Raw genomic sequence first — 20,515 nt, forward strand, 5'->3', positions numbered from 1 at the left:
GACTGTCATTAAACAGACATGTTTGTCAGGACTTAACAAGGGCTCTTGGCAAGCAGCAAGAAGTCAAGGGCTGTCATAATTGTGTGGTGGTTTATGGCCAACCTTTAGCCTGAAGGAAGGCTGGAACAAAGTGGGTGAAATTTGCACTTTGGAGTTTGTTGATTAAAAGTTTGCATGGCTAATGCTCCCTGCAGATCAGAGTTTGTAGGTACTTAAGTTTGCAAACTAAGTTATGTACTTGGGCTTTAGCTGTTTTTAGTGAAGAGCTTGGCTGTCATACGTCCTGGGGGGAGGGAGGGGTAAGAAAAGAAAATTTGGAGAGACTCATCCTGAGATCAAGCTTATGTTTCTTTAAAGGATGTAAATTTTGGTGTACTCTGAAAACCAGAGGGTGCTTAGATAAGGGTCGCGAAGACAATCACTGTGTACTTCCAACAGTAAAACAGAGGGCAAAGAGATGGTGCTGCTGCTTGGCTTTTGTGGCCTGAGGATCTCTTCGAGGTGGCTTTCTGGGCAGTTAATACCATGTGCATGTTGTTAATGAGCTAAGAACTCTAGGCATTCAGACCATGTTCTGTTAGATGCTGGTTGTGCAGTACAAATAAATGGGATACCCTGCCTCTGAGTCATTGCCTGTTTGGGTACTTGTCTCAGCTCTCCTGCTGCTGCTGGGGCTGGTGAGCGGGTGAGCATTTGTTCCTGGGCTGGTGAAACCGCGATCTGTTTCGGGCAACGCCACTCACTGTGATTTCAGGTACCGCAGCTTCTTCCCTTGGGTCGTGTTACTCATTTTTTCCGTGCTTAACTTGGGACCAGAGTTGCATTTCTGGGGATCAGCAATGACAACTTCGGCATCTCTGACTGCTGTTTGGGCCCTGCAGGATGGTTTTGGGAAAGCCTGTGGTAACAGCTGGTGAAAACAGCTCTCTGGAAAGTGTTGCACAAGTAGAGTTAGCTGCTGTGGTCTACAGCTGACAGAGGAATAAGGTTCCATAGGGAGAGGTAATACCAGTTCATTCTTTTCTCAACTGTTTTTCAAAAACCGAGATGAAGACATGCTTGTTTTTGTTGTAGTCTGGTGATTCACTAACGCTACCAGAGTGTGCGCGGTGTGGAAGCACAGTCAGTGCTGCTTTCCTCATCCCAGCCTCACAGTCCAACGGGGCTGTTCTTGCTTGGTTAATCTTTCTCCCTAAACTAATTCAAACCATGTTTATGAGGAGTATTTCTACAGTCCTTGAACAGATTGGCAGTCCGTTGGTACTCATTTGGCTTTCCAGAAAAGCTGCAGTGTTTTCAGCAGTGTCAACAGTGTCTTTGAACCTGTCATTTGGGGTAGTAGTCTCCAAAAATGCTAATTAGGTGAGCAGGAATAATAATGATAATAATAGAAGTGAATCTTAAATTCTGTAAATGCAATCAAAACCTACAGGGTGAATTGGTTATTTAGCTTTACTTTTAAAATTCTGTTTTGTTGGTAATTTGCTTTAACGCTGGGGTCCGGTGATGAAGCAGAGTTCTGCGGTCCCAGAGAGGAAGGGGCAGGAGGTGTCACATCCTTCTGAAAGTGGTCTTAACACTGCAAGAGCTGTTCACAAATATGAATTTGACTTTAGCTTATATCTACACATGTTCCTACAAATATGCAGTCTCAAAAACTATGGTTTTGGAGGATGCTGAGTTGAAGTGGTGGTTATCCCTGCTGGTATCTTAACAATACCTCCAGACATACACTGAGTCTTTTGGGCAGAAACCTGTGATAGGTAGAACAAAGAGCTTTTCTTGTTTGTTTGTTTCTATATATATGAAATGCTCTAGCTTTATAGAGTTGCTGTGTTGCCATGTAACATTTCTCAAGCACATATTTTACTGCCCATACCGTTCTCTTGAGAATCTGGTCTTTCTGTGATGGATTGCTGTGGGTGGCTCTTCTTTTTCTTTTAAATACTGATACTGGAAGTCCTTTGGCTGACATGACTGTAAATGATGAGATTCTGTAGGAACTCTCTTGGCATTTATCTTTTTATATTTTTTCTTTTCTTTTTTTCCTTCTCTGTAACTCCTTTTGTCTCATTTTTTTCCTTCATCCATACCTCTCCTATCCAGTTTGACAGGCTTCATCTCTAGTAAGTTATAATGTCATCACTGTGACTGATTGGACATAGAACTGACAAATTTGTTCTGGATGTGTCCTATCCCTTCTTTCATCTAATGAGCTATAAACTATGGAATAGAAATCTCTCAGGGAGGAGTTTGGTTAGGGTGCAAAAACTATAAACTGGATTGTTTTCTTTTTAATACTTAAAAATCTAAAAATCACTTCACTTCATTTAAAAAAAAAAAAATCAATTGCAAATAGGCACCTAAACAGCATTCAGAAAAGGGGCCTTTGTGCTTCTGTATTTCAGTTCTTCCATTTATAAAATGCAGCTCCAGGCTTGACAGCCTCATGGTGCAATAATGGGAGCTGCATAATTATCCCCCTGAAGAGCTGAGGCTGGTGGGATTGTAAGCATGGAATAATCTACTTTAGAATTTACCCTGGTAGCTGTCGTTGCTGAGAGGCTTTAATTACACTGTAATTGCACTGATAGATGATCTCCTGTCTGTACAGGAACTTCCTATTCCTGTTTTCCAAAAGGAAAGCAGCATCTCGACTTCTGCCTTTTGTATCAAATGCAGATAGTCACTCTCTCCCCTTTGTACTGGGCTTGAAGTCATGAAGGGTAGACTTTTTGTACAGAGGTTTGTTGCATTTTTGAATGACAAAGGCGTGAATGACAACCCAAGCAGGCAAATCTGCAGTGGTTCACCACTGGGGGGTTTATGTAGCAATAACAAATAACTGTGAACTGGTCGCTATAATGTCTGTAATGAACAACTGACACCAATTCCCTTGAGGCAGAGAAGAGAGATGCATTTTTCTTGACTTCACACTCTTAACTACCGTGTTCTAAAGATGCTGCAATTCAGTGGATTGAATGTGTGATAAATATCTGTGATATCAGTCTCATCAGAGGATTTATATTCATCTTGACGTTAGTTGCAACACAACAGTGTTGAGGGCAGATGTGGCATGGCCAAGCATCATTCTGATGTTAGCAACCCTGTTACTAGCACAAGGATGGGTCTCTCTGTGTGACAGTCTGGCTCGCTAACATGTGGATAGAGAAGTGGCCCAAGCTCCATGTATTAGCAGGAGGAGATGGGGAGAATTGCAGCCCATTCATCTTTACAATTGCAGACTCCTTCATAGCTTCTAAGTTCAGCTGTATTTCAGGAAGTTCTCTGCATATCCTGCAGTTTTCCTAAGTAGCTTATTTCCAGTTCATTAGAGGACTCGTTCTAGCAGATAAATGACCTTGTCTTTGTTTCTTGCCATACAACTGAGGGCTTACAATACAGGGATTATAAATCGCAGGCTTCAGGTCCAGCAAACTCCTACTCCTCACCAGTAATAGCTGCCACGACCACATCAAGCCTTCTACTTCAACACTGATTTGAAGTTCAAATGGGGTTGCTTCTACCTTCAGAGGTTGACACATGATGTCTGAGAGAGCATGAAGAGTGCTGCTGACAGCCGCGTTCCCATGGCACAGCTGAGTTCTACGACTGAAGTAAAAATTGTCACCCACGCAGATTGCACGTTCTTAGATCTGGTAGGAGACTGTCGACTGAATAAAGACCCTGTAAACCTTGTTACCTTCAGTGCAGAGAGAATTTTCAGGAGAAAGCTTAAAAAGTTCATGCATAAATCTCTTAAAACTCTTTAAATTTTGCCAGCACATTGTATTTCACTATCCTCTCCATGAGGAAAGGAGAGCAAATAGAATAGGAACACGTTGTGTTGAATTACTGCAGCAGAAGAAAGTACTTAATGTGGTGGTGAGCTCGGAGAGAAGACCTCACACGGAACAGATCTGTCCCATGGCTGTCTGGGGGCACAGAATGCTTTGGGTTGGAAGGGACCTTAAAGATCCTGTCTATGCTCTGTCCTCAATGCTGCTACCTTTTTTGAGCCTGCTGCTCTCTGGAGTTTTGAAAAGAAGGGCAGGATGAAGAGAGCACTGCCCTGCCAGGGACTTGGCCAGCTATTTGGCAGCAGGGTGGTTTTCTCCACTGCGTGCAGGTTTGCCTCATCTCCCCAGTACAGAAAGGAGCCAAACCAGACTGTGAAAAAGCTATCCCTGAAGCACATCACATGGAGAGGTGAAGTCACTAGAGGAGAAAGGAGATGTAATGATCCTGAGGGTCTTTTCCAACCTAAACAATCCCACGAGTCTACAGCTGGCCCACAGCAGCAGCTTCATGTCCTGCTGTTTACCTGCTCGCTCCCCATGCCCACTCCTGGGCTACTTCATGAAGGATGGGCAGAGCAGGGATGCTGCCAACGCACGTATGTGTGGCTGGCTTAGTTTGTGCTCCCTCTCCTCAGTGCAGCTCTCCACCAGTATATTTCTACCCCAAGGACAGTCCTACAAGAGAAAGGTACAGGTTGGTGTTGTGTGTCACAAACTTAGGAAAGCAGGGAAACGTTTCAGTCCAACACCTTCCCCAAAAGATCCCTGGCTCATATCAGTTTCGAGGATACAAGGCTCTGCTTTTCCAAGGCCCCTATGTCTTAGCCTGTTCATTACTCATATTTGGCTTATTTGTATTCATTAGTGTGTGAAACCTCCATGCGCGTGTCAGTGCTGTGTATCTCCAGTTTATGCCGGGATATTCAGGGATGATCCTGTTTCTTCAGCATTACTGAATAGCAATTTGGGGCCATTCATGTTATCCTGAGTTTAGGAGAGACCTAAAATCATAGAAAACAGGGCTACATCACAGAAAATAGGACTAGCAGGAACCTTGGGAATGCACCTCCTGATTGAGGACACCTCTGCCTTACTCTTCTCCATGCAGATGCTTGTCTAGTCTGTTCCCCTCCAGCGATGGGGGTTTCTGCAGGCACTCTGTTCCCAACCCTTGTTCTCCTGATGTCCAACTTGATTTTTTATATATTGTATTTAAAACTGGTGATTTTTGTCCTAAAAACAGAATATTTACTTCTTCTCTTATCTACCCTTTAGGTATATTATGTACGTAAGGTATATTAAGTGCTGCCCATCAGGACGGTTATGTGGCTTCTCACTCCTTCTAGACTTAAACTGTATTTTCTCTGGATCCTGTTTTCTGGATTTCTGATCTTTCTTGTTCTCCTCTGAACTGACTCAGGTCCACTTGCATCTTATTTGAACTTCAGTGCCTGAAACTGAATGCAATGTTCAGATAAGTAGAAATCTGATATATTTTTTGTCTTACAGTTTTGCCCTTTCTGTGCCACTTTGTTAGAAAAGTATGAACTTGACTCATGTTCTGCATAACCATGGAACTTTGCATTTGTCCTCATTAAATTCAACCCTTTTTTTTCCTGCAACATGTGTTGAAATTGTGAGTTCTGTCCATGCACACTGAAATTTTATATTACCTACAGATTTAGTAAACACACTGTACTTCTTCATTCAGATATCTATTGAAACCATCAGGTAGTACTGGAACAGAGCAGACTCTTGTGGAGAGCCCTTGGAGAAAGGGTCTGTGGTTTCTCAGAGAACAGTTTTATAGGTGGTTGTATAGCCAGATGTTTCATCAAGTCCAGGGACAAATTGCTGAAACTCTTAATTATCAGTTGTGATTAAGTTGAATTTTCTAATGTTAAGGTTTCAGAGAGGCTGCTTATCTCCATTTGTCGTAATGTTAGTGTTGCCATAAACAGATTTTTTGAAAAACTCCAGTTGAGGTGCATCTTCAACATATCCTCTGAAGCACATCTCCAGACACACTGTGACCTTCTGAGCTGAAAGAGCTGACTGGGATCCTCATCTGACTTCTCTCCTCAGCTAATGATGAGATTGCTGTGCAGGAGGCTCTGCCAGCCTGCAGAATATGCCAGTCCTTTTTGCAAGGGCTACTGTAAAAATAGTTTATATTGAGGTTATAAGAATACAATTTTACCTTGAAAAACAAGGGTGGGCACTTTGAGCCTTTACAACGCTTATTAACCTTTTATCTCCCTGTAAAGTTAGAAGTGGGTTAGCAACGAAGAGGAAGAAATGAATCAACTTCAAATCCCACTGTGGTTAAAACCGATTAATTTTAAAGAATTACAGTCACCCTTTACAAGCGTTGCTGGTGCTAGTTATAGACTGTATTGGCCTAACTGAAAGTTGCCTTTAACCTCATAAAATATGTAAGTAAACATAAAAAAAACACCTTGTAGGATTGCATATGGGGCATATCTGATGAGGGCAGGCTGACCGGCAGTGGAAGGTGTGCAGCCTTGTGGGACCCTCACCTGAGCTGGCTTGGGTCAGCCCAGCCAGCACAAGGCAGGAGTGGATGGAGCAGTGCCTCGTGTCCTGTTTGCTGTTGTCTGCCCTGTGCAGCCCCAGGGTGGTGCAGAGAGAAGAATGCGCATGCTGCTGGCTCGCGTTGGTGCTGTGATGTGCTTGTGATGCTGAACCAGCCTGAAGGGAACCACTTTTTGCCCTGCACAGAGCAGTGTTCAGTGACTGCCATCATTCAAGTATGTTGCTACAAGCTTTGTAGGAGTTGCATGCAGCATAGTTTAAGAATTGTAGAGTAATCCATGCTTCTTTTATATGTTGATATTGGAAAAGCCTTATCTGACTATCAGGACAATGAATGATATCGTTTGCTGTATTGTTTATGAAGACTGGTTTTGTTATCGTCCAAGTCTGTAGAGAAGAAGGATGTGAAACTGGTTCTGACATATAGCAAAGGACAATAGAGCTCGAATGAGTAACACAATTCTGTAACAGATCTTGTTGCAGTGTGCTAAGGGGAGGAACATGTTGTGTGCCGCTTGTCATTTCTGTTCTAGCCTTGTAATTCCTGTTAAACAACCAAACCTCATTCAAATGAGTATGGTGGACTGATGTTTTAAGGTTTTCATGTAGAAGCTGTTTTATTTTTATAGACTCTTTCTGAATGAAACTCGGTTTGCTTTGTCCCATTAGGAACCCTATTATGTCCGTTGCATTAAGCCCAATGATAAGAAGTCACCACAGATTTTTGACGAGGAACGTTGCAGGCATCAGGTTGAATACCTTGGCCTTCTGGAAAATGTGAGAGTGCGCCGAGCAGGATTTGCCTACCGCCAAACGTACGAGAAGTTTCTGCACAGGTAAGGAGGGTGTTGGCAAGTAACTCACTTCAGCTCATTGCAAGACAGCTCGGGTGCTGGAACGATTTGGCTGTCTCCCCATGAGTGGACAGTAAGTCTCAAGTCCTCTGGGCTTGTGATCCTCACTTTTGAGCACATAGGGTAGTAGTGTGTGTTTGTTTTAATATCTGACATTGGATACAATAAAACATGGATCTAACAAGGACGCTGGATGCTGTCTCATTTTGTGGCAGCAGATGTGTTTAGAGGTGTGTACTTGGCACTCAGGCTCAGCTTCCTCGTGCTAAAATTCATTTGCTGTATTAGTCTCTTCAGAAGGAATGTGTAATGAGGTTCTTCCCCAGAGCATAACCCTAAAACCAGAACTAATTAACTTCTCTTTTCTCTCTGAATATTGTCTAATTGTTGCAGTGAAAGAGACAGACGTTATGTTTCTCGGGAAGTGCTTAATGGTGCACAGTGACATTATGCATGTGCAGGAGGAGACCTCTGGACTTAAAAACTGGAAGTCTAAAAAACAGATAATAACATGACCCCATTAAAACGTGTTTTGATCCTCCTTGGACTCTTTATTCCTAACAGACTTGTGACAAATGAAATATTTTAGATTGTAATTTGTCTTACAGCTTCATTAAATTAATATGGGTAGTAAGGATCCATCCTCTTAAGATTTTGAGTTGATTTTTACTTTTGTTGAGTCAAGTGAGGAAAAGTCCCTGAGAGAAGGAAAAAAGAAGAAAAAAAACAACTGGGCAGGTGAGATGTTGCATGTTGGAAGCAAAGTGATCTTGAAACATATTTTGCTGTTCACAGTGGAGATTTTCCTGGGTGTTTCACAGTACCTGACATAGAACGAAAGGGCATGACTTATCAAACACAGCCTGCAGTCTTGTTTATCAGTTCTCTTAAACATTATGCAGTGGTTAGTGCTTGCTTCTGCCCTCACGTGTGGAATTTATTACAACTTACTCTTTAAATTTGTGTAATGACTATTAATATAAACAGCTGCTTTGCTTTTAAAGAACATTTGATGAGCTCCTGTAATCTTAAAACCAGAAGTGCTGTTTACAGCCAGTAAACCAAATTAGCACATGGCAACTGGTACAGCTTTCAGGCTACTGCAACATTTGTTCTGCTGAACCCAGGAGTAGGATTAAACATCTAAAGTGTAAGATATCAGACACCGTATTTGCATACCCCATTATTGCTCTGAGTCCAGTCTACATTGACTTTTCTAAATTAAAAAACAACAACAACAAACTTCTGGCCTGGATGTTGTTTTTGTTTTGCTTTTGTTGAGGCAAAATTCTTTGTTCCTTGTTTTTGAGTGAGACTTGCCCCTCTTAAAAGGGCTAGGAGATATGACTTGTATACAAGCTGCACATTTTTGGAATGGCTTTTGAACAGGGATCGCAAGGCACTTCTGTTCCTTTCCTTTTTAACAGACTTACTGGGAGACAGAGCATGAGGGAGACTCCAAGCCCTTCAGCTCTGGATTCTTGCCCTGCACATGGGGCTCTTTTGAAGACAGATCTAGAGTAAGAGGGGAAGGAAATGACGTGAAGCACAATTAAGACCATTAAAGAATGTCCTTTCCAACATTTCCTTGAAATTAAGAGAATTCTTAGTTGAGCTCTGTGCAAACTAGTCTGCCCCTGCCAATTTGTAGAAAGTAAGATCTCCATACTTTTTGGTTGCACCAAGAGATGTGCTGTCACTTGGTAACTACATCTAATTGTGTGAAATGCACGCCAGGACCACCTGTCTTAAACAGCAGTGATACTTTTTTTTTTTTTTGTGCTTTGGTCTATATTTATTGTCAAAAAATTGCTGATTGCTGAGTGGGTTTCAGAATGGTGGGGGGGGTGAGGTAGGGGAAGAATCTGCGGGCACATGCGAGTGTAGCCCAACACTCAGACCATTAAGGCATCCACGTGCCTGCTTGCAGGTAGTGTTATACATAGCGTGAAAACAGCACCCAGATACCCATCAACTGCACAGTAGTGGGAGAAGAGAACGACCCTGCTTCACGTGCAGACTAAATATATTTCAGCAAAGCTTTGTACTCGAGTGGCTCATAAACATCTTGTTTTTAGGAGAGCTGCGTGTGAATCCTAAGCTCTAGTAGCAGCCTCGTGCATGCTGGCTGTTTCTGCAGCTAAGCAGGGAAGGAGAAATGGATGTTTACTGTAAAAGTAACCTTGAAAGCTGTCAAGATCTTTAGGCAAAAGGAGAGGGGAAGGGTTGTGGTGTCAGTGAGCAGCTTTATTCTGGGTTCTGCCTCACTATAATTAGCAGCGAGGTCAAGACTTTGCCTTGCTGCGGCAGCCAGGCCACGCTCAGGGGAAGGGACTGGTGGCACTGCATAGGCCTGGCAGGAACAAAAGCACTGTGCTGAACTCCACCGCCAATCCCCTCACTCACGGTCCCATTGTCTTGGGATGTCTTTAAATGAGACAGCCCTATTTTTGTTGTGAAGTAGGAAGAGAATTATTTTTTTTTCCTTTGGTTGGGCATATTTCCAGTTCCCTGACATCTCTCCCTGTTTTTTCTGTCCCCATCAGCTGAGCAGACCTGTTTAATAAAGTGTGGGTTAGCAGTGCCATCCTGATTGTCTTTTTTTCTTTTTTTTTTTTTTTTCCTAATGTAAGTGTTTTGAGGTGGAAGATTTTCCAGTTAATTAATTATTGTAGGAATGTTGTCCTGATGAGACCAGGAAAGAGAAACCAGTGTGAAATATTTCATGTCCTATGTGCATGTGCTTTTGAGAGAGGGAATGCTTTTGCCAGCCAAGTATAAATGCAGAATCTTCTGTTGAGTCTGAAGTTTTTTATATGCCCGTTTTATTTATCAATGATCTCTGTTCCGTGTGCTGCAGCCCTCACGCTGATAGCGTGCCCTGCTTAGATGCTGTGCGCACACGCATTTTTTCCCCTCTTCAAAAGCTTATTCAGAAAGGCTAATTTGATGAATGAAAGCGACAGTGTGGTATTTTCATCCAGGCTTATTTTAGTCTGTTTATCAAGTCCTTTAGTGCACCCACTCCCCTTGTAAAAAGGTTTGTTGTTGTGGCCGTTTAAGAGTAGCTGAGAATTCTGAATGTCTAAGATATTGAGATTGATGGCTGACTTGCATCATGCGCTTTTAAATAGAGAAGTGGTTAAGATTGCTGCATGCATGTTTTATTTAGGACATGAATGTGGGTAATATAACAGTGAAAATGTCTATTGCATTTTTGATTATGTCCATAAATTATATGCAGAAAATTCATTGTTGCTTTTTACAAATGTCTGTTCACACAATCAGCACTTTGTAAGGATAGTAAATCTTAGAAAGCGCAGGTATTTTGAAATTATTTTTGTACTTGATTCATCGTTGTCTTAGTTCCAATCCGCATTCTCTCTCTTGTTGTGAAAAGAGGTTTGGGAAGAAAGAACTAGAGTGAGTGGTTGAACAGTGATTACAGGCAGTACTATTGTTTGCACAAACCGTGGCAGTCAACTGTCTGCTGCTTTGGTAAATAATGAAGTTTGTTAGAAATGGCTACAAAAATGAACAGGAACATTATTTGCAGAATTTTTAAATCTAGGTTGTCTGACTGAGTAGTTGATTACAGTTGAGTTCTGATGTAGAATGTGAGCAAATCAAAGCTTTTCTTCCTTGAAAATTAATAGTAATAATAAAAAAAAAGTCAAATGCAGAGGGTGTGAGTAATGGAACTGCCAAATCTTCGGGAAGACAGTGGTGTGGTTTGTTGTGTCACATCAGTTCTGTGTTGATGAAGTGAGCTCCTCACAATAATTTCAGTGGCTCAAAATCATACCTCTTACATTCACTTTCCATGTACTTCGGCTTTTGAGGGTCACATCTCTTACACAAAATGTCTAAAGCTCTTCTACCTGTAATCAAATAATTTTATTAGAATTATTTCTAAAATGTGCTTAAGGTTGGCCTTTTTGAGAACACAGATAGCAAGCGTACATTTGTAAATTGTACCTTGTAATTCCAGGTACAAAATGATCTCAGAATTCACTTGGCCAAACCATGACCTCCCTTCAGACAAAGATGCTGTGAAGAAGCTCATAGAGAGTCATGGATTTCAGCATGACGTTGCTTATGGGAAGACCAAGATATTCATCCGTACACCTCGAACACTGTTCACCTTGGAGGAGCTGCATGCCAAAATGCTTGTGAGGATTGTCCTCTTCCTACAGAAGGTAAAGCTTAGTTTTACTGCATTAAAAAACTCAATTCAGCTTCCTTAAAACACCTTTGCTTCCTTTGCAAGTGAGCTCACAAAAGTGACAAGTCTTTACAAATTGTAGAATGCTGCAGTTTGAATACTGCTTTTTTTTTTTTTTTAAAGCTCTTTTAGTAATACTGTGTAGCTGCATTAAAATCTTGATGTGGTACAATACACTGTGATCAGGAGAACTGGTAACATTGTTGGAAACTATTTAAAACAAAACAAAACTTTTTACTCAGTAAAAGTAGGCTGCTTAGACACTTAAAGGAACTTTTGTGGATAAATGTTGAGGAGTGTTACATAAAGGATGTTGAAACAGGTATATGTGCATAAAAGTTTATTGGTGGATCCATAGCTGATGACATACATCAGCTCTAATGATAAAACTTACAGGGGCAGAGAAAAGCAGGAAGAGGGAGAAAAAGGACAGGGAAAACTCTCCCCAGTGGCCAGGTAGGAAGAAAAGTGACAGGATCCCCAAATAAGCATCCTCCATTGGTGTCCTTGTAGCACACGGTCCTTTATCATATTTTTCCCATAATAATTACATATTTTTCATTAGGGCCAGCTCAAACTTCCTATTGTGTTTTTTTTTTTTTTTTTTTTTTTTTTTTTTCTGACAATCACATTACTGCTAACTGAGCAGAAAATGATCAGGGCAGATGCTCATGCATATTGGTTTATTAAGCTCTGTGCATACATGTCATTGAGTCTCCCAGTGTAAATCAAAAAATATAGCCAAGGGATAAAAAATGAGGGGAAAAGGACTGATTCGCACATTGGTGGCAATTTCTTCCCATGAGAACCTGCTATAACAGCAATATTGGGGTTTGCAGATGCAAGCCCACAGAATTACATCACAAGAACAAGGGAAACATTTGCTGCAGAGGCTCTGGAAAACACTGCCCCAGCAACTTGGGTGAAAGGGTAGCAGAGTGAAAGTCAGTCTACATAATTGCTTACAGAAGGCCCTTAGCATTACAAAGGGTAAGACACCTAAGGCACTGTGCAAGAGGATCTCTGCATGTTTCTCCCTCTTCCAAACATGGGATTGAGCTCTAGCTCTTTCTAGCATTACCCTTAGGATAAATGATTTTACGTTCTGTGACTGCAGGGCAAACGCGTTTTCAGACTTTCCTTATGAAGATATTCTTCTAAACAATAGGAGTTGTTGTGACTTGGCAAACTCCTGAATCATTTAGGTGGTTTTGGGGACCACAACACATTGAAGCTGGCTTTGTAACCTCAAAAGCAACATACGCTGGAGGGGGAAAAAATACAAGAACTGGTTTTAGTACTTACTCAAAACTGTGTTCTGTGCGAATGTGATCTGTCTGGCAAAAGAGCAGATTGCTGACTTCTATAGCCACAGAGATGGTAGAACTGACTTTGTCCTAACTAACAGAGATTGCTGGTAAGCTCAAGGTTTTAACATGTTTCTTAAACCCCTTCTGAAACACCTTTTGCCTGTCAGAAATAGAAACTGCTGATAGATGGGCATAAAACCTTCACATAGAAAAAGCCTGCTCTAAAGTTACGCAGTTAAGTTTAGACAGACTTTCTAAATCTGATGGGCTGTGTCACTTTGGTAAAGAGTAAGACTCTGAAGGTAAAAAGTTATCACCTACAACCTCTAATGGTTTTGTGAAACTCTCAGGTTTGTTGCATTAACATGCTTGTTCTGATTTACCTTCTGGAACGCAAAAGAGTTCAACCAGTATGAAGGAGAAAATTGGAAGTCCTGGGTTGCATCTGTGGTGGTATTTGTTGTGCCAGATTGCATGGTGTATCTTTAGTAAGGAATTTTGTAAGTTTTGTATATGTATATGTGATTAGTTTTTCTGGAAATTCAAAGTTCAGACTGCTTAAATGACAAGGGACCTGCCTGTTCCTGAGCTTTGTGAGTCAGTGTTGTGTTTTGTTTTTTTTTTTGTTTGTTTGTTTGTTTGTTTTTAAGCAATGTTCTCCTTGCCCTGCTGATGAGTTTCACAACAGCTTTCTTGGACTGCTTGTAATTTTCCAGGTGTCTTTCCTTGAAATGGTAGCACACTTTTTCTGGTTTTCCTTTTGGATTGAAATGTGTCTGATGTGTGTGACCTTTAAGCCCTTTTCATACACCTCTGTTAGATTTTTCTGGATTATTTGACTGCTCTTTGGCTGTGCTCGCTCTGGTTTCTTGGGAGGAGCTTTCCTGTCTGCAGCTGCTTTTGCAAGCACATTGGTGTTATTTGGGGCATTCAGTGAGTTCTCTGGGTCATGCCACTGATCTGGAGTCTGTCTTTCTTCCCATGGTGATATGAGGCAGGCTAATGGCTTTCTTGTTGAATAAAGCTGCAGGGGGGACACCTTGCTCCCAAGTGACCTGAGTTTTCATACTAAACATCTGAGGAATTGAGAGGTGACCTTTTTTGAAATTGAAAGATGCAGTTACTGAAGAATAATTTAAAAGCCCAATCTGTGCTGTGAAACAGATGATGTCTCACTGCAAGGTGAGCCCTGAAGCTCTTCCTTCAGATAAAATCTGCTAAACAGCAAGAGGCACAGTTTTGACAGCAACATGTCTGGTTTTGTGCGTTTCATGTTTTCTCTAGGTGCAAACTTCAATGCTATCTATATAGTCTGGGCTGTCATCTGGACTGGCTTCAGCAACTTTGGAGGGCTAAAGATTTCTAGGAGGTAAATACCCCATGAGGAGTAAGGGGTCAGCTCTGGTTCTGTGAGGGATTTTGCTGTAGTGGTGTTGTATAACATCAGGCATGCTGGTTATGTATAGCAGAACTGTAGTGCTTCTGGGTTTTCTCTTGTTGGGACAATCAAGAGAGTAACAAAAGGTATATTCCTGGTGGACGTTGACCAATGGCCCACAAACCTCCCTCTCCTTCTTTTTCCTCTCCCTGAGTACGGCAGGACTAAGACAAGACTCTCTATGGAGGTGTATTTCTGTTCTGCCCAAAATACTGAAATAGGACAGATGGAGTCACCATCTTGTTTTTTTCTCTAGTGAGATTCTAATTTGCCCAATTAAGATTTGCAGGGAAAAGATAGTGCTAAAAGTACTGAAAAGTTTGTACTAAAAAGAAAAGTGGATGTCCACAGCTCCTTTCTGCAGCTTAACCCTTCTGTGGTTCACCTGTATTTCTGCTTATGCTTCCTGGATGTTCTTGTGGTAAAGTGCTTGCGCAGTGGTGGAGAGCTGAGTCCTGGAGCTTGCAACTAAAGACAAGAAGCTCCAATGAAATCAGTAAAAGCGTGCTAAACAGCTCATCCACAAAAGGGCAGGTGTTGGGTTGATGTTTATAGGTATGTAATGGTACAGTGTTAAATCTGTCTCGAAAATGATCTTTTTTCTTCCATTTCCTGTGTTTCTCTTACTGTTAGATTTCATTCTCTGCTCTATCACTCTTGTTATTGCAACAGCTGTGTTCTGCTACCAGTAGATGGGGCAGTTGCAGGCTGGCTGTGCTGAAAAAGGAGCAATCAACACAATAACAAATAAAATCTGAGGATTTTAAGAGGCCTTCCTGATGCTCTGAAACGTCAAGGCAATCTTGCCTGTATCTTAGTTTTTGTTTGCAACTGGCTTTCAGTGGTTCATGAAAAACTCACAAAAATTTAATTTGTGATGTTTTTTTCCCTACTTTATTTTTGCCTATAAGCATCAAAGGCTGCGTAAGGCAAGCTGTGATAATTCTGAGAATCACAAGATTAAATCTGAAAAGAAAGAGATGAACTTGATTAAAAATATACATAGAGTTTTCTGTTGTGTTGGAGGTACTCAAATTTGAATTTAGCAAAGGAAAAGACAACTGTAGCTAAAATGTGGTGTTGTGACAATAAGCACTTGTGTGATAAAAGCTGAGGGGAAATGCAAAGTGGAGCTTTAAAAGCAGCCGATCACAGGCTGGGGTCCAATAACATTTTTCTATGTATAGGAAGGATTTTAAATGAAAGAAGAATCTGCTGATAGCAATTCTGTTTCTTGGTTGTTTTAAATGTACATCGTCATTTCTAATTATATATATTATGTGGTTTATTGCTCCCATATAAAACCTAAGGCTTTCAGAAAGATTCTGTAATTATCTTAAGAGCTTCATCATGTGGGTAACCCTTAACCCTTAAAATAATGCTGGTTCCTTTGTTTAATAATGATAAGAATTTGCTTCTTATGAGTTTGGTTAAATTGAATTAAAACAGCTATCCAGTTTAAGTAGATAATTTTGCTTTCTTTTGTTTTATGTCTTCTGAATGTCTTCTCCTTAAGCTTTATCTTTAACTCCCCTTTTTCCTCTGTAGTAAAATGTTAGTGGGATTCCAGGCTATAATTTTATTTCAGGCCAAGTCAGGAAGCAGATGTGATGTGATTTAGCTGTGGCAACTTGCTGGCTTCAGCAGAATTTAGCGAGTGAGAGCAGTCCGGTATCAGAAGACCCATATGGCAGGAGAGGCATTGCTGTCCGAGTTAACTCGGATGGTCATTTTAGAAGCACTAGATGCAAACATAAATTCTTTTTATGTGACACATTTGAGTTTAGTTACTATACCTGTGGTCTTGCCATCTATGATTGTCTTCATGAATGCAAATGGGGCGGCTTTAATGTTACTAATAAAAATATTAAAAACAAAAAAAAAAGCTTCCATAAAACTCAGTTGCTTTTCTGCCCTTGGAAACGTTCCCACATATTCATTAGCTTTGTAAAACAGTGCTTTGTTTAAGAAGAGAGCCCAGCCAGCCAGCACGTGCAGTATGCAAAGATGATGTATCTTGTCAATATAATTTAGTGCACTATTTCGGTGTAATTTTATCAGGCCAGTACAGCTGCATATGATAATCACTTCACTAAATCTTTACTGCTTAATGCAGAGGAAGCGAGAATTGTTCTTGTGCTACAGCCCAGCACCTACCCGGGCACAAATCCTTGTGCATGGTCACCTTCTTGAAGCAGGAGGAAAACACTGCTGGTCAGGAGGCTCCTGGCTCTGCTGCGTGCTTAGGATATAAGCACACCAGGGAGGCCGTGCAGCAGGACAGCCGCTTCACTGCGGGCACCCACGGCCCCATCCCTGCAGCTGCCATTGGTGCGGAGAAGCAGGAAGGAGCCGTGGCTGATTTGCTGAAATTTAATGTCACACCTTCCCTTTCTTCTCCATCCCCATGAGTCCACGAAGCACAGTTTGCTAGGAAACATTAACCACAAAGGGAAGCTTTCACTCGACAAAGAAGGCATTTTCACGTCAGATTATGGATTGGCAGTGGTAATCTGATGAGGGCTTCTGTGCAGTGACCCAAATAAAAGGTGATGTAGCACATTTGCCATCCAGAGTCAGCATTTACCATCTTGAGGGAACGTGTATGTGAAGTTTTGAATCTAAGTGGAAATAGGTATATACCTGTGGATTTGTGCCATGGTTGGGGACTTTGATCCAGAGAGGCTTTGGTGGGGAGAAGCTGTGAAAGGAGATGCTTAATGTGCATCCAGAGGAGGAGCATGTGGGTGCTGTGAAGGACCAAGATGAAGAACTGGGTATCTCTGCTGTGCTGACAGTGCCATGTGCCAGTATGGCCAAGCTGATCTCTTAGCTGGCTGATCCGAGTGCTTCTCCCATGCTCTGTGCCTCCTTTGCACTACATTGCTTGTCTGCAACCAGTGAATGCATGGAGGCATCTCAGACTCAAACAAATAGAACAAAGCAAAACAACAAAAAAAAAAAAAGAGAAAGAAAATCCCACCACCTCTCCCCCCCCCCCCCCCCCATAAATAAATAACACATACACAAAAAAAATGTCAAGGGTGTGTTTTCTGTTGGTTGTTGAGCTCCACAACCAGCTCACTGTCCTTCAGATGAACATCTGTGCTGGCAAAAAATGAGGTCAGGGGCATGCCTGCTGGGGAAAGCAGAGAGGGGAAGAGTTACAGGATCCTACCCTGTCAGCAGCAGGTGCAATGGGGCACCTGAATACCTGCTTACCATCTTTTTCCTTGCCCAAGAAATGCTGTGGGGAAAAAAAATGCTTTAATCTAAATAAATGTAAATATCCATTTATTGTTTAGCAAGAGAGCAGAGAGGATATTGGGTATATGTATCAGTATTTAAAAATATGGCTCAGCAACATATGGATCATTGGGCAGCTGCCTAAGCTTTGAGACCTTGAGCTTCATGGCTGCTAGGGTCACCATACAACTTCCAAACTTCCCTGCATCGGGGACAGACAGGGGCGAGTAAAATAAATAATAAATAAAAAGCCTTCCCTGAGTGTATTGGCAGCATCACAGAGAACACATTGGTGAGTGCACGAACTACTTCAGTGAGCTGAATGAGAAGCACAGCGCCCAGCTGTAGAGCAGGTAGCTGCATCATTCTGTAAACCCTTGATCTTGGTCTTCTGCTGTTTGCAGTGCTGCTTGTATGTTCTCCTAAATGACTGCTAATGGCTGCTGCAAAGCCAACTGCAGTCTGCACTTAAGTGTGAATGATTCTGACTGCTGCCTCCAGCCTGCTTTTTGGGGTTTTACTTTACCATGTCAGGATAAGAAAGATCTTGATTGCAATGATGGATCAGAGGAGGTGGGGGTTGCTGGATCTCTGTGGCCCTCTGGAATGTCAGTCTCACTCAGACAGGGCTTTTTCCTTCCTTTTGAATAGATTTCTTTGAGCAAACACCTCTGCAGTCCTTTGTTTATTAAGCAAATATATTATGGTCCCGATCTTGCAAATCGAGCATTTCACATTCTAACCCTGCCCTTTCGCGTTTTTTGTTTTCGTGTTTTTTTCATGCTCATTTATGTATATCACAAATTTGGAAGACCAGACTCTGCAACCATTGCCACTGATGCTTTGTTGTTGTTGTTGTGGAAGGGAGTCATTTTCTGTTGTGCCTCAACTTTTCATTTTTGACAAGGTGCTGATCTGCACCTCAACATGTCTTTAAGCCTTGTTTAAACTATAAAAATAGTGCCAGTGTGGTGTACTTGATTAAAGTGCAAGCGAGCCCAAATAGCATTTAGTAAACTGAACTTAGAAAATATCTTAATTTAACAGTAGTAAAAATACCAGTATCATGTGAACTGTGCCTATAATAAGGTAAAGATGCACAATTTCTGTGTATATCTTCTTCCCTAATAGGACACTGCAGTATAAATCACGGTTTGTCTGAGGGAGTTTACCGCATTTTCATGGGGATGGGTGGTGAGCTGTTCACATTGGATATGGGACTTTGGGGCAAAAACGAGCATATGGTGGTAGAGCTGTGTTTACTGAAGTGTCTCTGTAATTATTCTTTTCACCATGATTAATACTGTCCTCTCTAGCAGAGATGCATGTTTTAATGGCATTCCTGTCCTTTAGACAAAGGTAAGTCAAATTTGCTAGGTCTGTATGACTCCATTTTGCCTGTGTCTGCTCTTTGTTCTGGGAAGGCTTGTTAACAGAGCAGTGCTGTCACAACCTCAGAAACATAGAGCATAATTCTCAGCCGCTTCACTGAATGGATGTGGGTTTTAAACTGTAGCAGCTGCTGTGTGGCATCAGAGGGAAAGTCCCTCTGGAGTACAGTCATGTCTCCAAGAGGGACTGCAAGCAAATGCCTCAGGAGGACAGTAACCGGGCTAAAGTGCTTGTTGTACCTCTCCTTAATGCTTTCCCACTTCTTTCAGCCATTTGGACTTGGAACGACCTAAGCTGGATGCGTTTGTTTTTAATTTAGTAACACACAGTGGATTTCTCTTCCCTGAACTTGTCGTCAAACAAGTGCCACCAGCTTTTAGGTTTTGTAGTTGTCTTTGGCAAGCTCATCTAATCATCGCATGGGGAGAGCTGTCTTGCTTTCTTCTGGTCCTTGCATCTCACAGTTTCACTTCATATCCGCTAACTGCTGCACTGATGGGATGAGTGAATAGCTTGTCCTGTGGTTCTGTGCACATCTGTTACATCCCCTCAGTCATCTTTTCCCACAGAAAGGCGTTCTAACTTCTCCATGTTTAGAGGCTCTGTGCTTTTGGCTGCTCTTGAAGTTCTTACCCCCCAAAAAATCATGAAAAGTCATTAAATGACCTGTATTTTGCTATCTTCAGTGTGAAAAACTCTGCCTTGAAGGGACAAGAGAAGGTTGCTGCTGTCCTCTAATGACAGCAACATTTTCCTGGTGATTGCAAGCTTCTGTGCTTCGCTAACACAGGAGCTTTGGCAGTTCTCTTTGTTCTTAGAAAAGATCTCTGCTCTCCCAACGTTTTCCTTCCCTGGTCAGTACCAGAGGAAGGAGAGCGTGACAAGTAAGGAGAAACAGGGTGTGCTTTGTCACCGTGGCAGGACCACTGCAAAGGACACCAGGTGGACGCAGCAAGCACTTACAAGTAGAATGGCAAGGAGGCTTCTGGAAGCTTTCAGGCTGAAAAACCACCACAGCCTGGGGTTCAGGCTGGGCCTCAAAGGAAGGTGGGCACAGCAGCGTGGCATTTGCTGCAGTCATTGCTGAGCAGCATTGCTGAGCTTCAAAAGAAACCCAAACCTGTTGTCAGTGCTCCTCGTTTCATCTGTATGCATGTCTCACATGTGCTACTTGCTTATAACACTGTTCCTCTGATATTTTTTATATTTATTGCTGGACACAGTCTTGTTAGTACAATCTAATTAATCTGAGTGTGACCCTTCTCTCTTTTCTACCTAGTGGGATATTGTTTCTATTAAGCAGAGCGATAGAATGAGCATTGTTCAGCTGACTCATGTGAAAAGAGAAAATAGCATTTAGTAAATTAAGCAGCTCTTCCCACTTGCTGTTTATATGCTCTGTAATGTGATCTATGAGAATGGGGATGCTTTGATTTAAAAACATTTGCCTCAAACCTCCTGTGGGATTTGAATTTACTTGCATCGTGAAAATGCAGATCACAAATTGTGGTGTACGCAAGTACCCGGTGGGTGCTGGGTGTGTATATTAGCCATTCCATCATATCTGTGCTCTGCAAGGAGATGACCCCTTTCAAAAGCAATCAGGAATAGTATAATTAAAGCTTGCTTCTGATTTGAGCATTTATTCAAACTGCCATGCCTCAGAGGACCTTGTGGCGGAACTGCATGCAGGG

At 41.8% G+C, this 20,515-nt stretch overlaps 1 protein-coding gene across 1 annotated transcript in view; it reads left to right on the top strand.

Annotated features, from left to right (window-relative positions):
- MYO1D (myosin ID) overlaps positions 1-20,515 on the top strand; it is a gene marked incomplete at both ends in the record, with an annotated part of 155,240 nt that overhangs the window by 56,092 nt on the left and 78,633 nt on the right. Inside the window, 2 exons of the mRNA XM_084301232.1 lie at positions 7,026-7,192; positions 11,202-11,409. Coding sequence (XP_084157358.1) covers positions 7,026-7,192; positions 11,202-11,409 — 375 coding nt within the window. The remainder of the gene's footprint in view (positions 1-7,025; positions 7,193-11,201; positions 11,410-20,515) is intronic.

The sequence above is a fragment of the Netta rufina genome, assembly GCF_964035555.1.
Source record: "Netta rufina genome assembly, chromosome: 24".
NCBI lineage: Eukaryota > Metazoa > Chordata > Aves > Anseriformes > Anatidae > Netta > Netta rufina.